The sequence below is a fragment of the Cannabis sativa genome, chromosome X (genome assembly GCF_029168945.1).
Source record: "Cannabis sativa cultivar Pink pepper isolate KNU-18-1 chromosome X, ASM2916894v1, whole genome shotgun sequence".
NCBI lineage: Eukaryota > Viridiplantae > Streptophyta > Magnoliopsida > Rosales > Cannabaceae > Cannabis > Cannabis sativa.
Window position 1 is genome coordinate 11,230,726 of NC_083610.1, and position 22,255 is coordinate 11,252,980.

A 22,255-nucleotide genomic window follows, 5' to 3' on the forward strand; every position below is an offset into this window, starting at 1 on the left:
ACGGTTAATTTTTTTTTACATATTTACTTTCCATAAAAATAACAAGAAAACTACATAAAAGTAACATGAAAATAACATCTATATAACATCAAAACAACAACAAAAAATAACATACATATAACCAAAAAACAACAAAAAATCAATAACAAATTAACATGAGTACAATATAAAAATATTGTATTTTCTGTAAATAAAATAAAAAAATCGTAAAAATATTTAAAATTTCGTGAAACCGTATTTTTGTAATTTTTTTTTGTATATTTGTGAAATAATCCCTATATATAAGGGTAAATAGCGGCATAAATACTCAAAGTCTTATGTTTGTAAGTGGCATAATTTAATGTTTATTTTTTGGGCATAAGTACCCAACATTTGTAAAACTGTAATTTTTTTTTTCTAATTTCGTCAATACAAATTATGTTATTGTCTTAAACAGGGCACATATAAGGTCTAAATTCTTGATCATTGGGTATAGATAGAAATGTGTATTATCAATTACTTCCAAATGCTCTTTTAATAAATTCAAAACAGAGTTTGCACTGATGAAATTAGAAAAAAATTACAGTTTTACAAACATTGAGTACTTATGCCGCTAAAAATAAACATTGTGTTTATGTCGCTTACAAACATAAAACTTTGGGTACTTATACGACTATTTACTCTATATAATATGAGAAGAATATGTATGCATTAAAAACATAGGACTTTTTCTTTTGGTTTTTATAGAAAAATTAAGATTAGAAGGTAGGTTTTTATTCCAGTTATTTATAAAAACTGAGATAGAAAATGAAAATGGAAAATAAAAAAATTAATAAAAATTACGGGTAAAAGTTTTAATTTCGGTTTTTTTATGAAAATCGAGATAAAATTAAATGTACATTTTTATTCCAGATTTTATAAAAAAAATTTATCCTACTGACATATATTCCGATCTCTATTTTAACGAAAACGTGAATAAAATGGGACAAACTTATTTTTGTAGTAATGAAAAATAAAATAAAAATATAAAAAAACGAAAGAAAGTAGTTACTGTCAAAATGAATGAAAAAATCGCATAAAACACGTTCACAATAAAAATATATGTTTTATAAGGTGGTTTTGAGAGATACAGTTCACCCTCCCTCTTAACAGAATGCATGTGTACTCCATTAATTGTTAATAATAATTTTAAAATATAAAAAAATTAAATAAGAGCAATTATTGGAGAGTTTCTTTCATCACTCCACTACCCCATTCATTATTATTCAATTACGTTCTACTGTATCTGTATGCACCATCTCCAGACCTACAACTGTATATGAAGTGTTACTACTTATTAATATCTTTTGTGTTTGCTACACTGTTTTTTCTGTCTTTTTTTGTGCTAAACTTGTTTGATAGACTGTTGCATTAACTTTTGATAAGGGGTACTTTGTCTAATATATAGAATACAATATACTTTATAAACTATATATATAAAGTACCTTGAACCTCAGTACCTCCACTGAAGAAAAACTTGCTCTTGAGTATCTTCACAAGATTTTCTAGCTACAGGCCCAAAGCTTAAGGAAACCCATCTTTAGAATTTGATTAAAAACAAAATTCTGTCCTCTTATAAAATCCATGGCTTTTTCCTGCACCAACTCCTCAACTCGTTTTCTCAGTCACCTTGTGGCCAAGACCCCCACAAGTGTTAATATTGAGAGTAGGCTTTTTGGGATTTCATGCAGTGGAAGAAACTTGAAGCAGAATGCTGTGTGTGGTGTAGTCCAGACCATATTTGATATGAGTTTGGAAAGTCATGTAACAAAAGTTACAAAGGCAAAGGTATTAGATGGGAGTCGTATGGAGCTTGATGTTGTTTCAGAGAAGGAGTTGAGAGAGAAGGGTTTTCTGGGTTTGAGGAAGACTAAGTTGGTTTGTACTATTGGACCTGCTAGTTGTTCTTTGGAGGAGTTGGAGAATTTGGCATTGGGAGGAATGAACATTGCTAGGCTCAATATGTGTCATAACACCAGAGAGTGGCGCCATGAAGTCATTAGAAATATCAAGTGGTTGAATGAGCAAAAGGGGTTCTGTGTTTCGATCATGATTGACACTGAAGGCTTTCAGATTCATGTAGTTGACCATGGACCTCCTTCATCTGTTAAAGCAGAGGTAAACGAAAATAATAATTAGAAAACCATTTTATGTTTGCTAATAATGATATATATAATACTCTTTTTTGAATGACCAGGAAGATTCACTCTGGCTTTTTACTGCTGAAAAGTTCAATGGGCCTCCTCCATTTACAGTTCAAACAAACTATGAAGGTTTCTCTGAAGGTAGTCATTAATGCCTCCAACAAATCAAAAAATTCATACATACATATGATGATATGAATATAAATATATATTTATGCTGTTTTTTTTTTTTTTGATTTGAATATATTTTGAATGATAGGTATCAATGTGGGTGATGACCTTGTAATTGATGGTGGAATGGCATGCTTTGAAGTCATTGAAAAGATTGGAAATGACCTTAGTTGCAGGTGCTCAGACCCTGGCTTAATTCTTCCAAGAGCCAGAATTAGCTTTTGGAGAAATGGAAAGCTTGTGGAGAAGAATCATAAGCTCCCAACTCTATCAGCAAAGGTTTTTTATTTTTTCCCATTCTCTTTTTCAGGTTCTGTAATATTGTCTAGTTTTTGTAGTTTAAGACTGACATTTTCTTAATCTGAAGGATTGGGAAAACATAGATTTTGGTATTTCTGAAGGGATTGATTTTGTTGCCATGTCTTATGTGAATGATGCTGAATCTGTTAGGCATTTAAAACAATATCTCTCAGCCAAATCATCCAAGTAAGGCAAACGTGTTATATTTACTTGTGCCATAATAAGCAATATTTGCATTTTAGAATGGGGAAGAGTACTACATATAATATAACATCTAATCTGAGTAGTTATTTCAACAGATCCATAAGCGTTTTGGCCAAAATTGAGAGATGGGAATGTCTTCAGAAACTTGAAGAGATTGTAGAGAGCTCTGATGGTGTCATAATTGGCCGGGGTGATCTTGGATTTGAAATACCACTCGAACAGATTCCAACAGTTCAAGAACAGATTGTGTATGTTTGTAGGCAACTAAACAAGCCAGTAATTATAGCAGCTCAACTTCTTGAATCCATGGTCGAATATCCTACTCCCACTCGTGCTGAGGTACCATACAAACTCTCTATTATCATACACACCTAGCTCATATCTGTTTAGGCATTTCACTGTCTTTTATACCTGTTTGTTTTTCTTTTGTTAATGCAAAGGTTGCAGATGTTTCTGAAGCTGTGAGACAGTATGTCGATGCACTAATGTTGTCTAGCGAATCAGCTATTGGAATGTATGGTAACAAGGCTCTTTCTGTCCTGAAGATGACCTGCAACAGAATGGAGCTATGGAGTCGTACTGAAAACCAGCAACCTCCCATCAAGCTTCACCAACTCGGTGTCTCATTGCCCGATCGCTTTGCTGAGCAAATATGCAATTCTGCTGCTGAAATTGGTACTTCAAACAACACTCGGAAACAAAAACAAGAACAAAACAGAGCTATTTCTTTATTATCTGTGTACTGTTTATTTGTGAAAACATAGCAGCCTTTACTAGAATAGTTATATAGTAATGAAGGGAGTCTCTGTCACAATGTCACATTTGTAAAACTTAAATGTGAAATATGATATCTTTGTAGTAAAGGGAGTCAGTGACTATCACATTATAACAACTGGATGTGCTTTGTTTGCAGCCAACAACCTTGCTGTGGATGCCATCTTTGTCTACACAAGCCATGGGCATATGGCATCTTTGCTGTCAAGAAATCGGCCCAACCCTCCCATATTCGCGTTCACGAACAATGAAAGCACTCGTAGGGCTTTGAATTTGCAATGGGGAGTGACTTCTTTACTTGTTGAGTTGTCAGATGACATGGAAGCTAACATCTCATCTACTATAAGTCTTATAAAATCTCAAGGATTATTGAAAGAAAAAGATACTGTTTTGGTTGTCTCAGATGTCATTCCTACACTCACTACTCCAGTCCCAATATTCCAATCAATCCAGGTAAAGACCATTGGTGACACTTGACCCGAATCAAACCAAATAGAAAGGCTAAGTTAAAGAGATAACATAAACATCAGAAAGTATATTGTAACATATATTTGATCATTTGAATTGTATTATTAGGTGATATGTATGGAATCACGTGTCTTGCACGTGCTTATTTTTGTGAGAATAACTTGGCTAACCTAGCTAGCAATTTAGCAACAAACAAGTTTTTTCTTTTCTAAATCAATAATAATAAACAGGCTTTTCTTTCTAATCACAAATATCACACTGGTTTAGTACTGTTTCCCTTAAATTCTATTTACTAGAAAACTCTCTTAAAATGTATATATTAAGGTGCAATAAATTCCTTTTTTTAAAAAGAAAAAAGTTGTAATAAATTCAACCCACATTTACTGTATAAAATAAATGTTTTCTTGGCCTTTTTGTTACCTTACATGTAGCAGTGGGCCATATGGTAGAATAAGATATAATTAAGCCAAGTCACATGAGTACAAGTGTCCAAGAGGGCAGATATGATTTAGACTTGTTGGAACTTTATGAAATCTTACAAAAATAAATATTGAAGTTGTGAGTAATTGGAGTCCTACGTACGGAATAGAAACACTTCATTAGATTAGAAGTGTATAAATAGTGCAAGTTTTATATATGGGTATGGTCCCAAGAGGTACCCAATTTTATGCGCATGGGCGAGGACTCACACATCGGACAACAATATGTGCACCGTCGTTCGACCGTCTTGAGCTGGGTTGGCGGGTGTGTTATCACTTTATTTTTTTAGAGAAAATTTATTTATTAAATTATTATTTATTTATTTATTTAATTAAAACAGTTTCTTTTAAAAATGTGTTTGACTAATTGGTAAACAGAGGCTTCCTAATTTTTAGTATCGTTCCCACGATCACATATTCTAACGTTCCCTTCAAGTAACGTCTTTATTCTCGTTACTACCTTCAGTGCATTGCCTATGTAATGTGTCTGAACCAACAAGAGAAATATATCTTTTTTTCACTCTGAAAAACATCTACGATATATACATACGATTATATTACATATTTATATTTCGAGCAGTACTCAGTTTATGGGTGTAGTATTTCGACGGTACTCTATCGTGCAATAAAGTTCTGATACAGTGTGTTCGACTGGACTATTTTACCCTGAGGACGACGAGGCTGATAGTCTGCTTGCACAAATCTGGGCAGTGCTGCGAATGTCTTAAAGAGAGCGACCTAGTCTGCAACTCAACCCATATTCTAATTCGGTAACTTTTTTCCTTTTATTTTCTACAACAACTATTTTATAACAATTTTAAGACGTTGAGTTTCTAGCATGACTGTCGATGAGAATTCTGGTCTTATCAATATAAACAAACATTTTCGTTTTAAAGGGAAATTATTTTATAAGATGGAAATAGAAAATTTTATTTTTCCTCACTACAAAAAAGGTTGCTTATGTTCTGACGATTGATAAACCTGTTGTTTCTAATACTGCAAAGGATGATGAAAAGCATAAGAAAACTGCTGATTTAACAAGTTGGGTCGAGAATGATTTTCTGTGCAAAAATTATATTCTCAATGGTTTATCTCACGATTTATATAACTACTATAATTTTGACAAAACTGCCAAGGAAATATGGAATGCACTTCAAAAGAAATACGACACTGAGGAGGCTGGAACTAAGAAGTACATTGTCAGCCGCTACCTCAAATTCTAGATGACTGACGATTAGTCAGTGGAGGTATACACATGATAAGTATCGGGATAGGTACGGGCTCATCTGATTAGGCGATGCGATATATGGTGTCAGGCTATGGCACGAGCTTGCCTGATTAGGCAACGCAGTACAAGATTATTAGATTAAAGCATCGACTTGCCTGATTAGGCAATGTGATGTAATGAAGATGGTTACTTTATGAGGTAACATATATATAAATTATATTTTCAAATGAATATAATTCTTATTATTGGTATTATAGTTTTGTATTACCAGATATCCGTATACTGATGCTTATTCATGGCAGATGCCAGTAGTGATTTGGATTTCATCTTATGAACAATGCGTAATGGTTTGATTCTGATTGTGTATAAACGATAATATTTGAATAAGAAACTATATGATTATTACTATTGCTTTTCTTGCTGAGTCCTTGTGACTCACGGGTGCTATGTGGTGCAGGTAAGAGCAAGGAAAAGTTAGAGCTGCCATGAGGTGACTACCTTCTCCAGCAATATACATATTGACCCCACCACCTGCGTGCTTAGTTGCCAGGATTTGTTTTGGACTGGCTGTATTTGTTGTATTTTGAATTGTGTTTTGACTTGCTTTTGTCTATAGTCTTTTGGTAAAACATTTTATAGTAGGGATCCTCAGAACACGCTTTTTATGCCGTTATAATGTCTGTTTTCAGTCTTTTATTTTAGTCAAGTTTTTAATATTATCACAGTTTTTAATAACTAATTAATCTATTAGTATTAAATTAGTTTATAAAATCACATATGTGGTGTCCCCATGGAATAGGGCGATGACATTAAAGTTTTTTCGAGAATTGCAACAGAAAGAGTTGATTTTGCATTCTTGATCGATTACCAAGCTCTAATTTGTGGGAAAATTACAACTAATGGCGCAGAATCAAATCAACTAAATTTTAAACATTCAAACTAGCAATGACAAGACTAACAAACACAAAAAATAATTGGAGGAAAACAGGGATAAACAGAGTATGAACAACCAGAAAATAATTAAAGCAATAAACAAAAAAATTAACACCAAGATACATACTAGTTCAAGTCCGATAGATCGATGTGATCTATGACTCTATTCCAGTTCTAGAACACCACCAAATTCTCTTTATTGATTGAGCAAGAACAAGTACAATACAGTCGAGATCAATTCTCTGATGAGTTCTCTCAAAGTCTTTTAACTCTCACACTCTTACTCAAGAATCTTCTTCATCCACAGAATATTCTTCATACAAAACTCAAACCAAATCTCTCTCTTTTCTCTATACCTCTCAATCTTCTCTCTCTCTCTCTCTCTCTCTCTCTCTCTCTCTCTCTCTCTCTCTCTCTCTCTCTCTCTCTCTCTATATATATATATATATATATATATATATATATCTATCTCTCAACTCAATCTGATCGTTCTTTTTGAAATGATATTTGTTGGTAGTACATAAAGGATTAGGATCAAGATCTTAAAGTTGGTGGCAGCAAGAACTTAGGTTGTTAAGTTAGTTAGGCAATAACTAACTTAACCAACTCTCCTATGAGCGAGATCTCCATGTCAGCATAAGTAAGAGCGCATCCGGGAGCATGTATGAGAGCTTCTAGAATCATGGACCAAGGTACTTGCTGAAGGAACTTCCTGGATAGGAAAGAGCCAACTAAAGTCGACTATCCGGGACTCCTTTCCAGGAGGAACAACTAGCCATCCAGAACTCCTTTTTTGGAGGAAGGCTAGCTTTCTGAGGGCTACATCTGGCGTGGACATGATAGTCAATTGGGAACTCCCTTCTGGATGTCAACTATCATTTCACGAGACTTCTTCTGAATTGATATGTTACCTATCTGAAACAGAAAACAGATAACTTTCCAAGAATAATAATAATAATAATAATAATAATAATAATAATAATAATAATAATAATAATAATAATAATAATAATAATAATAATAATAATAGATAAAACTTATTCCAATGCCAAAGCAATTTAGATATTTAGATGTCGTTTGGTAACACTTTTGTTTTCTAATTATAAATCTCTATTTTAAAATTTGAAAAAAATGAAAATATTTTTTAAAAACATGTTTTATAATTTTAAAAACAGAAAACAAAAGTGTGTTCTATAAATTTTATTTATATTTTTATTTTATGATTTTATTTAAGTTGGGTCTTGGTCTGAGATCAGATTCAAGTTCGAGTCAGAGGTCGGGTTCAGTGCCAGGGTCGTGGGGGAATTTAGATTCGGGTCTAGCCAAAAATATTATTTTAAAAAAAAAATCTATTTAAAAAAATATTAAAAGTGATTTTTGTTTTTGTAAAATTTTAGTTCTGAATAAAAGAATTAAAAAATAAAATTAGTTTTATTTAACATGTTTTTAAAAAATATTTTCATTTTTTTCAAATTTTAAAAATAGAGATTTAATTAAAAAAAAAAAAGTATTAACAATCTTCAACTTAGGGCCCGTTTGGCACAGTTTTTAGAAAAGATAAAAGCTACTTTTCAAAAAAGCTCTCACAAAAAGGTGTTTGGTAAGTAGTTAAAAAAACAACTTATTGAAGAATTTATGGAAAAGGTACAGCTAAAAGTTAAAGCTGGTACAACCTAACTTTTAGAAAAAGCTATTTTGATTAAAAGACTCTATAATAAATTATTTTTTACTAAAAATTTATTTAATTATTTATTATATATTATAAAAAATAAAAATATTTTTTAAAGGAAAAAATATTTTAAAATAAATAATATTTAAATTTCTATTTTTTTTTATTTTATTTTATGTTTATATTTTTATTATTAACAAACAATATCAAATTATGTTTCTTATAAACTACATTTTTATCTTTTACAAGTGATAAAAATATAATTTAAAAATATTAAAATTATTTTTGATCAAATGTATATAAATTTATACTATAAAAAAATAATTAAAAGATATAAAAATAAAAATTTTATATAACATATTTATTATACATAGTGATTATAAAAATGAAAATATTTTTTAAAAACATGTTTTATAATTTTAAAGTTTATAATTTTAAAAACAGAAAACAAAAGTATGTTCTATAAAGTTTATTTATATTTTTATTTAAGTTGGGTCTTGGTCTGAGGTCGGATTCAAGTTCGAGTCAGAGGTCGGGTTCAGTGCCAGGGTCGTAGGGGAATTTAGATTCGGGTCTAGCCAGAGTCTAAAATATTATTTAAAAAAAAAATCTATTTAAAAAAATATTAAAAGTGATTTTTGTTTTTGTAAAATTTTAGTTCTGAATAAATTTATTTAACATGTTTTTAAAAAATATTTTCATTTTTTTCAAATTTTAAAAATAGATTTAATTAAAAAAAAGTATTAACAATCTTCAACTTAGGGCCCGTTTGGCACAGTTTTTTTTAGAAAAGATAAAAGCTACTTTTCAAAAAAGCTCTAACAAAAAGGTGTTTGGTAAGTAGTTAAAAAAACAACTTATTAAAGAATTTATGGAAAAGCTACAGCTAAAAGCTAAAGCTGGTACAACCTAACTTTTAGAAAAAACTGTTTTGATTAAAAGACTCTATAATAAATTATTTTTTACTAAAAATTTATTTAATTATTTATTATATATTATAAAAAATAAAAATATTTTTTTAAAGAAAAAATATTTTAAAATAAATAATATTTAAATTTCTAATTTTTTTATTTTATTTTAAAAAATTTTTATGTTTATATTTTTATTATTAACAAACAATATCAATTTATGCTTCTTATAAACTACATTTTTATATTTTACAAGTGATAAAAATATAATTTAAAAATATTAAAAATTATTTTTTATTAAATGTATATAAATTTATATTATAAAAAAATAATTAAAAAAATATAAAAAATAAAAATTTTATATAACATATTTATTATATATATCTGTGATTATAATAAACTAGATTAAAATATTATTATTATTATTATAATAGAATTTTAACAACTTAGAGAATTTTAAAAATTATAATTTACTAACACTCAATTTAATTTTTTTCCACAATCCTACTACATATGCTTTTACATTGAAGGAAATTTTGAACATTTTTTTTTTTGTTATTTGTTTTATTATTCTCTGATTTTCTTTTTGTTGCTTTGTGGGTGAGAGAGTCTACACGTAATTTTGTAGCCACAAAACTAATCCACGCCACGCAACACATCCCGCGCATGAAAGCCACGAAAGCCTATCATACGCTAACATGCGCCGGCTCTTCTTCGTCACCACTTGCTTTGTATTCACTCACTCTTCTCCTTGCGTCTCCTCCTCTACAATAACAAAGCTTTCACTCTCTCTCCCTCTCTCTCTCTCTCTCTCTCTTCAAAGATTAATAATATAAGATTTAATAGCAGTGAAATGAATGAGTTTGGATTCTGATTGATGCAGAAAACCAAATGGCTTCTCTACAATTTCTGAAGTATAATTCTTCTCCATTTCCCATCTCCCAACCCAACTTTCTAGGAAAACCCAACTCTTTTTTCTCCCAATTTTCTTCCAGGAAAATAATTCATTGCTCCCCAAGCTCTAATGGATCAAGATACTGTATGACCAAGAGATTCAGGTTCTTCTGTGCTGCTCAAGACTCTGACAAAGATAGCAAAGGCAAGTTTTATTTTTCCTTTTCTTCTTACTCTGTTTCAGTGATTTCTTATACTTTTATTTTAATGAAGAAGAAAATGGGTCCTTTTGTTAGTGAATTGCATAAAGGAAAGAAATTTCTATTTGGCATCTGAGAAACCTTGGTGGGAAATTTGTATGGCAACTGGAAAGTTCATGCTTTAATTTGTTTTCAGCTCAGAAATGTTTTCATATTACCGCTTATTTGAAATGCCAACAAATAAGGGAAGAGGTGTAACTTTTTTTTTTTTGTCAGTTGACACTCTTTGATGTAGTATTTTCAAAATTATCTGCTTGTGCTATGAATTTAAGGGTATATTTTTCTTTTCTTTAAAACTTTGTTAGTTATTTTAGTTGGTCATTGGAGGACTCTTCCATTTGTGTTTTTTTTTTTTTTGCCTCACAAATGTGATTTTCAGGTGAAGAACCTCCTGAATCGTTGTTCATGAAAGAATTGAGGAGAAGGGGTATGACTCCCACTTCTTTGCTTGAAGAAGAAACCAATACAAGTGAATATGGAGTCAATAATGAGATTGGGAAAGAAGCTAGAGCTTTCATACAGAGAAATGCAGTATCAACTGAAATTGAGAAAAGTCTTGCTAATCAAAGGGAGCGCTCCTTGAAATTGAATAGTGAAGGACTTGAGGTTGACCCTTGTTTCCTTTTCTTTTTCCCTTCAATTTGTTTATTGGTTTCCTTTGTTTCTTTTTGAGCGTTAGTTGTTATATAGTTTCACTTTCAAGGTAACATACTTGAGATTTTCACCTGTTTCAGGGGTTAATCCCTCGAGCCAAACTGCTACTTACACTTGGAGGAACATTTTTCTTGGCGTTTTGGCCTTTGATCCTAATAACAGTAGCATCTTTCTCTGCTCTATATTTTGTAAGTACTCTCTCCTATCTTCAGTAACATCCTCTATCCATTTTGACTTTTTTTTTGTTGCTGTTGGATAGATGATAGCCAGATTTCTGCAGAGATATTAGCATGCTTATCTGACTTATACACACACAACACACTTGTAAATATAATAACACATAATTCGAAGTCTGTTACTTAAGAAAATTCAGTGATGGACTCAGAGTTCTTAAATAATGATTGAACTTCTGTAACTTAGTTTGAATTAGAGTAATCCTTAATAAGATTAAGAACCACAATGTTATTAGAGATGATAAGTGGGAATTAGAATCAGAATATGGGCTGGAAATGATTTAGTGCTTATTATTTTCCTTAATATATATTTTCTCAAGTCTATGGTTCTCCTTTTGGATATGTATGTTACTTCTTTTTGGTTTATAAAATATTAAGCATTGATTGTTGTCTTTTATTGGCCAGTACTTTGGACCAGCTTTTGTTCATGATGGAACCCAAACTCCAATTTCACCACCCCAGTATGTGGATCCATATGCACTTCTGGAAGAAGAAAGGATCTCAACAATGGCACCGCGTGTAAATTGAAAGATGCATTGTTTAAACACTTGAACATATATTTTAGATTCTTGTATCCCAATTACAATGGCCAAAAGGTACATACAAGGCCAGAAATGAAATATGGAAAATCCTTACTACATGCTTCATTGCCATTTTAATGACTTGTTTATTCTTTTTTCTGTGCAAATCTCAGTTTGATTTATATTTATATATATATATATATATATATATATATATATATGTTGATTACTAGGTTTTTCATTCTAAGTCAAGGAGTGCTCATGCCCATATATATATATATGGGTGTGCTCTTAATGGGTATTACCCATAAATGGGTATTTAATTATGGACCATTAGATTTAATCAAATGGATGATATTTATAGTTATTAATAATTTTTTTAAAATTAATATTTTTTTGTTGTCACCTATTACCTGATGACATGGCAGTCATCTTATTTTTCAAACCCTATTTTTTTATTCCCTTCTCATTCTCAAGTGAATATATTATAATTAAAAAAATATTAATTTATAAATGTTTGTCTATCATTAAAAATATACAGAGAGACAAGAAATTGTGAATGGCAAAGAACTCGAATGACACTCCCCTTCTTCTTCCTAGACCTCCCTCGACTTTTACCTAAGATTTTATTCTTTAATGATCGGTGATGGATACGATAAAAGCATTGAATATGACAGGGGTTCTTGCTGATGGTCGGTGCTTGTTTAGAGCCATTGCTCATGTGGCCTGCTTAAGGAATGGAAAAGAAGCTCGTGACGAAATTCGTCGAAGAACTTGTTGATGAAGAACAAAATGAAAAAAAATGAAGAACTTGAAATAACAAAATGAAGAACTTGAAGAAAAAAAAAACGTGCTCTGTACGAGACTAAATGGAGCAGAAAAATGTGGAAATTTGTGATGAGGAAGATTTTACTAAAAACAGTATATGTTTAATCCCATAAAAATTTATTGTGTTTAAAAAAAATTCTCATATGATTCAAAAAAAAAAAAAAAAAAAAATTCTCATAAAAATTTAATGCCATCCATTTCATTCTATTTTTTTTCTTAAAAAAAAACTTATTTCTACTCCTTAATTTTTGTTCTCATTTGTATTTATCTATAGGTGGACCAATTGAATGATAATTTTAGGTATGTATGAGTGCATCCACTTTGACCAAATCAAACTAAATTTTGATTCAATGTACCATGGCCTATAATAATTTTCCTTTATTATTTACTTACAGTTTGTTTTTTATTTTTTATTTTTTAAAACAAGAGAAAGATGGGCCTTAATACCATTTTCTTTTATCTTCTTAAATTTCAAAATATTTTAATGCCATCGATGTAAATTAGAATGAATACACTCACGGTATAAAAATGCACATCAATTAAATGTGTAACTTGTAATCATCTAATCAAGGGCTCAGTCGTCTCCTGAGTTCCTCGACAACACTCTCTCTTTGGATAACATCTTCGGCTTTGGATTCGACGTCTTTCAATCTCACTGTTCCCTCCTTCACTTGACGTTCTCCCACCATCAACATCCATGGGATCTTAGACTCTTCCGCATGACGAAAGTGCTTATCTGGTCTTTTAGCCACCAAGTATTCTGCTTTTATTTTTGTATCTCATAGCTTGCTCGCCAGTTCTGCAGCTTGGATTAGATCGTCTCCTAGTATGCTCACCAGCACTTCTGTCTTTGTAGCTCTAGTTGTCTGATGATTTCGATCCTTGTGAATTTGCTCCATAATATTAAATACTGGCTCGATTCCAAGACTTACACCAACTGCATGAACTTCCTTTGTACCTAACATGCCTATTAAGTTGTCATAACGTCCTCCAGTAGCAATTGAACCAACATGTGCACCTCCTTTGAAAACAGCCTCATAAAATGACTCCAATATAATAATCAAGACCTCTGGCAGACTCAAGTCAATAGTCACCTTCTCGATACACTTTGATTATCTAAAGCCTTAAAATATAATAATTTCTAAAAATAAATAATTAATTTCTAAAAATAATCATTCTCAATAATTAAAAAAATAAAAATAATTTTTTTAAAAAAACTTGTTGGTAACCTGCTGTAGCAAGTCATCAAATTGCCACCTCATCAATTTTTTTAGTACCCATTAATGGGTATTACCCATTAAGAAATCATCCATATATATATAAATATATATGTGGTGGTGCCCAACACTACTAGTTTTCTACCATAGTTATTAAATTAAATATGTGAGACCACTAACAGAAATATGACACATTGAGGTGGTGTTGGGTACTATTGCATTTTTATCAAAAGAATGTCTTTTCGTGATACTTATTTTTGGTTTTTCTTTTCTACTTCTCATTATTGTTCTAATGAATCTCAAATTGCATATTGGTGCAATAGATGAACATGATTAAACTAAAAACCAAATTAGTAAAACTTTTAATAAATTAACAGAGAAGACCAATTCTGGTTCACAAGGATACTAACACTAAACAATGATTAGTTGATTAAAGCTTTAATCTAGTTGAAAACTCAAGGTAAATAAATTCAATATAACAGTATTTAAAGTACACTGTCATCAAGAATCAAGATACAGACATGAAAGGCCTGTATGTCTTGAGCTCTATAATTATGCCTCTAACCGAACCAGCAGCAGCAAGCAGAGAAACAATTAGGCAAGCTCCACTTAGTACTTTCAGCCCCCACCATTTCATAGAATAGCTCAAAACCCTGGTCTGAACTATGTGCATTTCTATGGGGAAGTACACAGCTAATGGCCAGAAAACTAATGCTCCAAGTAGACCTAAAATGTCATTGAAGAAAGGAAATATAATTGACAGAGTAGTTGTTGCCGTCACATACAATGATCTCGACACAACTCTGAAGAAATTCAACTTGAAAGTACACAAAAATGGAATCTTAATGGGGTACTCTTTCACTACAAAAGCTGTCTCCGGCCACCATTTTCGACTCTTCTCTTCAACTGAACTGAAAACAGGTTGGGAAAATACCTACATACAATTCCATATCAAGAAGGAAAAGTAAGAGCAAGGGAATCAGAGTAATTGTTAGAGAATTATGGTTTCAGTACCTGATAAGCACCAACGAGATGAACAACAATACAGGCATTAGCAAAGTCAACAAGCCAGAAAGGCTCATCAAAACCAGTTAGAAAATTTCCCGGCGCCTTGTTTCCAAATGCTATGTAGCCTAGTATTCCACATAGCATGTAAAAGAAGGTTGTGATAGTGACTCCAACTGTGGTAGCTTTCTTCATTACTTTGTGTTCTGGTGGGCTTGATTTCAGTGTGTCCTGCAACAATTTTGTTCAAAGATTATACATATTGTCTTGACTATTTCATTTGAAGACCAAAAAGAGAGAAGCTCTCACCTGTATCTCTATAAGGATTTGAGAGAAAGCATAGGCAAATGCAATGTTTCCAAGAGCCTGAAAGCAGCGCACAATTTTCTCTTCACTTGTGACATCTACACCTACTTCTACACCAGTTATACTTGTCTTGGGATGTTCCCCTCCTACAATTCAGTATTAGGCATACCAATATTATTATTTTAAGAAAATTCTATCAAAAGGGTACAACCATGTTAAATGGCCAGGATCATGGACTACACCGTACCAGTAAGATATAAAAAAATTATATCTACAGTAGAATTATCATTCTATTTTACTCAAATCTTCACAAACAAAAACACTAATTGTAGTTTTTGATGTGACTGACCTGCGATTCTAGAGACTGATAGACCAATGCCAATGAAAGAGTAAGTGAAAGACATGATGGCTGCTATGACAGATAGTCCTGATAGCTTGCTGATATTTGGTATTTGGCTCAAAACAATCTGAACAACACCAAATATGAGCATGGAGAGCTCGTTTGATGCATGACAAGCTGCTGTATGCCCATTTTTATGAATACAAGTTGCTCTTTTTATGGCCCTGATTTCATTCAAGAACACACACTCGACCAGATTATAACCTTTAAATTGCTAAAAATGTGAGAGACATTGAATTTTTTTATAGCACTATATATGTGTATACAAATATATAGCTTACCCAATACCAAAGGCTGTAGTGATTGTATAGCCAATGGATGATCCTACAAGATTAATATATTGAGCTATACCACAAAACCTGTACTTCCTTCCTCCTAAAAAGACATAACGAAAAATGGTTTAAACATAAATACGTTTTGAGGATATTTTTTTTTTTTTGACAATTTAGTTATGCCCTTCTAGTTAAAGTGTATTTTTTTTTTCAGTTTTTTATGGACGATTTCAAAACTTTGTTTTTTCAACCTATTATAGTTTCAAATTTAATATATTTATATTAGGGAAATTACTTCATACACTAGTTTTTTAATTTTTTTTTTTCAAATTTACTGTTTGGGTTTTTAAAGTGGTTGCTTGAAATAGGGGTTTCTATACGATTTTTTTTGTTGCAATTTAAGTTACTGTTTTAAAGTATAAAAATGAAAAATACCCTTTATATTATAGTTGCAAATGAAAAATTACAAATAATTGTTTCTCAAAAAAAAATTACACATAATTGTATAAAATTATTCAAAAACTAAGAATCTTGTAAGAAAAAAAAAAACAATTAATATATAAAGGCTACCGTTATTTATAAGAGTTAAAAGATCCCTCCCTCCCCTTCCTTTTTTTTATTCTCAAAATCAAACTGAAAAGATCCTTTTTTCTTTCTCAAAATCAAACTGTTTTTTCTTTCTCAAAATCAAATTGCAAACCAGTAATATAAATACTGAAATCCATAAGGAAAACTAATAACAAATGAGTCAAAAAAAATAAATAAATAAATAAAGAAAAGAAAGAAAGAAACACAAGGTTAATCTTTGAAGAAAAAGAGAAAGAAGGGATGTGATATTAGGATGTATACCTAAGTATGTTTCAACAGCCTGCATGTAAGTATAGTTTCTTGTTCCAGTAATTGGATCTGGGAACCTGTAAAAATTAGCCAAAAGACTAGAAGTAAATAAAGTTATTACAGAGAACATAATAAGAGCCAAAGTGCCTGCAATCCATCCCAACTGAGCAACTGCCCAAGCCAAAGAAAGCACTCCAGACCCAATAACAGCTGTTATAATATGTGCACTTGCAGTCATCAAAGTCCCTTCAAAATCCCAAAACAAAGAAGAATGAGAAAAATGAACCATAGAAACGACACCCAGAATGCAAAAACGACATGAGAAAAAAAAAAAACAAAAGCATGCATAAACACATACCAGTTCTTCTAACTCGACCATCATCATCAAAAGCATTACTCTTGTCGCTTGATTCAACATCTTCTATTGAAAAGTTTTGATCACTAGTACTTCTACTCCTCTCATGATTATTATTATTATCTACATTCATATCTACTAATGATACTAAATAGTTATGTTGAATCTTGTATCTCTTGACTGGAAGTTATAAGAAAACTGAAGAATATTGTGAGTGTAGAATTGGAATCTTGGAGAAGAGATTTATAATCAGGGGATCATGGTAGGGTGTTAGAATGTTATTGTCTCTCTATTTGTCCACTTATATGAATGTAATTAAGGATCACATATATTTCACAACAAATTGGAAAGAGCAATAAAATGCAAACCCAAAATGGAATAAATAAATAAATAATATAATTTTCTTTTAAAACATAGAAAAAGGAAAAGAATAAACAAAAAAAAAAAGTTTTACCGATTCAAATGTAACTTTTTTGGTATCTGAATTTGTGCATGAAAAGCATGTAAAAATTAATTGTCAACGTTGACACTTTTTATTATTTTCACCAATGGTAATATATAAATGCCATAAATGTATATAGGAATGACATACACTTGTCTTCTGAAAAATATCATAGAGAAATTTTATCTGAGAAATAATGTCAATTTTTATTTTGTTTCTTTCAAGAACTTCAAATTCATTCTAGAAATCTGAAAATTAATTTTGAAATAAAATACTTGCTATTTAGTTGATTTTCCATTAAGGGAATTTAAAGAATTAAAAAAAAAATGTTTCCATATGTCTTGGTTTTTGTAACTCCATATAGATATTTAATTTTGGAATACACCCTTTCTTAATTTTCATACATTACACAATTACAAAGTAAAAAAAAAAGTACAAAATTACCATTTTTTAAAAGAAATTTGAACGAAGAAAAAAAATCTTTCTACACCCTCTATTTTATAAAAACAGTAATAATAATTGCTGCAAAAAGATATAATTTGTTTGAAGAAATGATGTAATTTTATTAATAGTAATTATCTAAAGTAAAACGAAAAACGAATCAACTAATCGACCGTTTGATTTTCAGATCGTTTGACTTAAAAAATTAACATAAAATGGTACGAAAGAGATTGCAGCATCACAATTAACTTTAAAAATAATTATATTCAGTTTCCTCCATCACTAAGAAGACACAATAGTATCTCTTGCCGCATTCATTCAACTCCTTATCTTGAACATTTAACTATTGTGCATAGGTACGTAATTGCACTACTAATAACTTCTTTAGCCGAAAAGAACTTGTTATTCTCAACTAATAGCAATATGATGACTAGATATCAAAGAATAAATAAGATGGACCAACAGCAAAATAAAATTATGTAACAGACAAAATAACAAAAACCTAATTGATAACTAATTTCTGTTAAGTATGTATAAATCATACAATAGAATATACTTCAAAAAAAATATATTAGTAGGTATTCATGTAGAATATAATAGGAATGATTCTAACAAAAAAGGAAAAGAAATAGGGTAAATACTATTTTGGACCTTGTGTTTTGCAGAAGTTACCAATTAGACTCTCTATTTTGTTAAATGACAAAATTGACCTTATATTTTCTAAACTGGGGGAAAATAGGACCCTGAGCTCAATTTTTAACAATTTTATTTTTTAATATAATCAGCTATAAGAAAATTTCAAACACGAGCAAATATAGAAATTGTAATTAATTTTTTCATATCATCATTTAATTAAATTATTATTAAATTTTACTTTGACATAAAATTAGTTCAAGCCCTATTTATACAATTTTAAAAAATACAAAATTTATTTTGTTATTTGATAAAATACAAGGTCCAATTAATAATTTTTATAAAATACATGATCCACAATAATACTTAGCAAAAAAATATATGCGAATTGAAGCACATTTTAAAGTTCCTTTCAAAGAATGCTTTCATAGTTCCCCACAAATCTCACATTTTTTCTCCCTATGCCCACACATCTCGCGGGGGTCTCGCCAATGTGCTTGATCAAACAAAACTTGTTAACAGTTATAAATTATAAGAACAAATGACAAAAAAAAAAAAAACAAAAACAAAAACAAAAAACAAAAACCAAAAAAAAAAAAAAAAAAAAAAAAAAAACAAAAAACAAAAAACAAAAAACGAAAAAAAAAACAAAAGACAAAACAAATGTAGCTCCTATAAATGTGTAAATTGATTGATAAATGTGTGGGCAACGGTGGATCTGAAATTTTTGTTTTTGTTTAGTGGGGCTTAAAAATAAAATTACATTTATTAACTTATATTAATAAAAACAAAAATTGTAATTGTTATATATAAAATGTGTTTATCTAACAAGTAGGATTGATTTTATAAACATATAGAAATATTAATATAAAAATATTAATATTATTTATGTTAGATTAATTTAAATATATAAAATTATTAATATTATTTATTTTAGGTTGATTAAATTATATTAATTTTAGACTAATTTAAATATATATTGTTGACCGAGGTTTTCGACAACTAATAAAATATGAATATAATAATGAGCTGTAAGAAAGCGAGATGAAGACTTTTTACGTGGTTGGGGCGTTAATGAGCCTTAGTCCACGAGCCACTGCTATTTATGGATATCTTTATTACAGATTCTACACTTGGGAGAATGTTTCTCTCTTTAATACAAAGAATGTTCTTGGTGAGTTTTTTCTCTTCTTGCTCTTGAGCAGCCAAGATTCTCCGACCCCATTAAATGAGCTTTGAGGGGGTATTTATAGTGTTTTGGTGGGGTAATCCCTAGAATTGTCCTTACATATGTGTCTGTAAGTATCCATAAAGTTGGGCATTTCCGATGAATATACCATGGGTGATGCATGGTCAAATCCCTAGGTGCTGTAGGGTTTTTATGGAGAATGTCCTTTTTGTCTTATGATTGACGTGACTCTTCGCAGAGTAGCCGTCGCTAGACTTAAATGATCATTACTGTAACGCTGCTGTTTGGGGGTTGTGCCGTCAGACTTTATTGCGTGTTACAGTCCCAACACGCTTCCTCCCATGCAGCATTAAATGCGACTTGATTTCTCGGGAGAGACCTGACACATCCCGGAGTGCCTTTAAGCTATGCTCGCTTCCGGGAGTACCTTGTACTCCGGGTATATCCTCCGGGACCCATACGAATAACGCTTCATGGTGTCATAAAAAAGACTTAGCAGTTCTTCCCAAGTAATTTGATCCACGTGTCCCCTCTTGACTGGTCCACGTATATTGGGCGATTTTAGGAGCAACATTTACCCCCCAAGCCTTGTTTACTTAGTAAAAAATAAACCAAGGCTTGTTCGAGTGTCTCCTGTTGACCCCTCGTTTCCCTATCCCGAGCTTCGAGCGCGTGGGGGCACATTAAATGATGTTATTTAATGCGACAATACGCTTGTTCGCAAGAATGTTTCCAGCCGCCTCCTCGGTCTTATGATACGACTTGGGGGCGCGTGAAGGTGTGTCTAATAATGGCATTAAATGCAGTGATTCACTTTTGCAGAGGTCGATTCGTTTCACGCCCCATGATTGATGCGGCGCATTGATGGTGTCAGGCGGATACTCAAACGTTTGCACCGCCTCAATGGTAGATTGATCTAGCCCGTTGATCTTTTGGGAATTCGAATCGTGCGTTTCCCCTGCCGTACGATTGGTAGGTGAAGACGCCTGTTCCTCATGCACTTTTGCCTATAAAAGCCACCACCTTTCCTTCATTTCGGTTACTTTCCATTCCTTACCATTTTTGCTTGAATTTCTCAGAGAGAAAATTCCTCGAAGTAACCTGGCCCTAACACTTAAACACTTCCTGTAATTTTCCGGTGTTCGGTTTTGCCAGTGCTTCTCAACTCTCGCTCAATCATACCCAGTACCCCCAGTTCAACAATAAACTGTAAGTTTTTTGCATCTTTAGATAATAACATGCTTACATTTATTTTGTTTGTTTTCTGGGTTCGTACTTAGAGATTTCTGGAGTGTGAGGGTTTGAGTTCTTCGAGTTCTGCTTTACGTTTTACCGTATTAGCTGTAGAGTCGCCATTGTCATGCCTCTGTTGTAGGCGTACAGTTTTGTTTGAAGAAGGCCATGTATCCTTCGTTTAGCAATCGCTTAGGGCATAGGAAAACTTTTCTCTTTTCTTTTCCTTTTTGCAAAACCACTTTTACTGCGATTTTACTGCACCCGACACTTGTTCAGGGATTCTCTTTTGAGTTTCCCTGGTGACACGTGTCCGGAGGGGGCCTCTTTCCAGCGGTTAGGGGACCCCCACTCCCTTTTTTTCTGGTTTAGGGTTTGGTACGGGGCCTAACTGCTGGGTTTTCTTTTTGTTTTTCTCAGAGCATAACATGTCTGCTTCTGGCTCGAAGTCTTCAAAGAAGAAGGGGAAGAATATTGCCACCCTGGAGGAGGTTTCTCTGGGACCTGTTGCCCAGGAAGGGTACAAGTCCCGCGCGACTGGTTGGGAAGCGGCCGAGCTTCGATCGACCCTGACCTGCCCTCACCAGCTGGAGAACATCATTAATGTAGCTGGAATCAAACCCTCTACCTCAGGGACCTTCCACCGGCCTCCCCGTGACTCGGAGACGCCCAACCTCAACTATGATGGCTTCGGGGCTTGGAGTCAGACCCATCTGATGGCCGGTGCAATGCTCCCGCTCCAGGATTATTTTGTTAATTTTCTTGTATTTGTCGGCCTTGCGCCATACCAACTTATTCCTCAAGCTTACCGCCTGCTCTCAGGCTTATTTATTTTTTACGCGCGCGCGCGCGGGGGTCTCCGGCCGGCGGAGATTTTATATTTTTATGAACTTGTATCCGTCCCCAAGAAAGGGGACAAACTTAAGGATGGTTTTTATGGGTTCGGATCCACCACCGCTAATGAAGGGGTGGTTCCGTATAATAGGCAGACTCATGTTAAGGAGTACCGCCACCGATTTTTCTTCTCCTCCGGTTTTAGGGTCGTGGACCATCCGGAGCTTCTCACGGAGTGGGTGCGGATCCCACCTTACCAGCGGACGCTCACCACTCAGGCGTTCCTTCGAAGGGCCCAAGCCTTCGCCTCTTACGACCATGCCGATCTTGACGTCGGGGGCCTGGTCACCACGGAGAATTGCAGGAAGGCTAAACTTATCCTTTCTCACCAATCCGTGGATGATT

General features: G+C 32.3%; 3 protein-coding genes across 6 annotated transcripts; 2 read left to right on the top strand and 1 right to left on the bottom strand.

Annotated features, from left to right (window-relative positions):
- Positions 1-1,114: 1,114 nt before the first annotated feature.
- On the top strand, positions 1,115-4,330 carry LOC115723758 (pyruvate kinase isozyme A, chloroplastic). The gene is made up of 7 exons (XM_030653245.2): positions 1,115-2,136; positions 2,216-2,303; positions 2,422-2,612; positions 2,701-2,819; positions 2,933-3,176; positions 3,278-3,512; positions 3,751-4,330. The coding sequence occupies exons 1-7, from the start codon at positions 1,603-1,605 to the stop codon at positions 4,086-4,088; spliced, it is 1,749 nt and encodes a 582-aa protein (XP_030509105.1). The 5' UTR covers positions 1,115-1,602; the 3' UTR covers positions 4,089-4,330.
- Positions 4,331-9,963: 5,633 nt separating this feature from the next.
- On the top strand, positions 9,964-12,017 carry LOC133032795 (uncharacterized). The gene is made up of 4 exons (XM_061107263.1): positions 9,964-10,395; positions 10,830-11,056; positions 11,185-11,292; positions 11,743-12,017. Exons 1-4 carry the CDS (start codon positions 10,188-10,190, stop codon positions 11,863-11,865), a joined length of 666 nt encoding a protein of 221 aa, XP_060963246.1. The 5' UTR covers positions 9,964-10,187; the 3' UTR covers positions 11,866-12,017.
- A 2,308-nt stretch (positions 12,018-14,325) lies between these two features.
- LOC115702430 (amino acid permease 1) lies at positions 14,326-19,079 on the bottom strand. Of its 4 annotated transcripts, XM_061107267.1 has the most exons (8): positions 17,082-19,079; positions 16,924-16,969; positions 16,736-16,800; positions 15,896-15,989; positions 15,564-15,778; positions 15,218-15,360; positions 14,918-15,139; positions 14,326-14,837 (listed from the first exon to the last, which is right to left on the bottom strand). In XM_061107267.1, the coding sequence occupies exons 1-8, from the start codon at positions 17,209-17,211 to the stop codon at positions 14,412-14,414; spliced, it is 1,341 nt and encodes a 446-aa protein (XP_060963250.1). In that variant the 5' UTR covers positions 17,212-19,079; the 3' UTR covers positions 14,326-14,411. The 4 variants fall into 4 exon arrangements, with proteins under 4 accessions (XP_060963250.1, XP_030485752.1, XP_060963249.1 ...); XM_030629892.2 differs by having other exon boundaries at positions 16,736-16,969; XM_061107266.1 differs by having other exon boundaries at positions 16,924-17,176.
- Positions 19,080-22,255: the final 3,176 nt, after the last annotated feature.

Coding starts and splice junctions, on each gene's coding strand:
- LOC115723758 (XM_030653245.2), top strand. CDS start 1,603: ATGGCTTTTTCCTGCACCAACTCCTCAACTCGTTTTCTCAGTCACCTT. Junction 2,137..2,215: donor CTTCATCTGTTAAAGCAGAG/GTAAACGAAAAT, acceptor TTGAATGACCAG/GAAGATTCACTCTGGCTTTT. Junction 2,304..2,421: donor CTATGAAGGTTTCTCTGAAG/GTAGTCATTAAT, acceptor TTTGAATGATAG/GTATCAATGTGGGTGATGAC.
- LOC133032795 (XM_061107263.1), top strand. CDS start 10,188: ATGGCTTCTCTACAATTTCTGAAGTATAATTCTTCTCCATTTCCCATC. Junction 11,057..11,184: donor TGAATAGTGAAGGACTTGAG/GTTGACCCTTGT, acceptor CACCTGTTTCAG/GGGTTAATCCCTCGAGCCAA. Junction 11,293..11,742: donor CTTTCTCTGCTCTATATTTT/GTAAGTACTCTC, acceptor TTTATTGGCCAG/TACTTTGGACCAGCTTTTGT.
- LOC115702430 (XM_061107264.1), bottom strand. CDS start 17,141: ATGTTGAATCAAGCGACAAGAGTAATGCTTTTGATGATGATGGTCGAG. Junction 15,779..15,895: donor ACTACAGCCTTTGGTATTGG/GTAAGCTATATA, acceptor GAATGAAATCAG/GGCCATAAAAAGAGCAACTT. Junction 15,140..15,217: donor AAATCCTTATAGAGATACAG/GTGAGAGCTTCT, acceptor AAATTGTTGCAG/GACACACTGAAATCAAGCCC.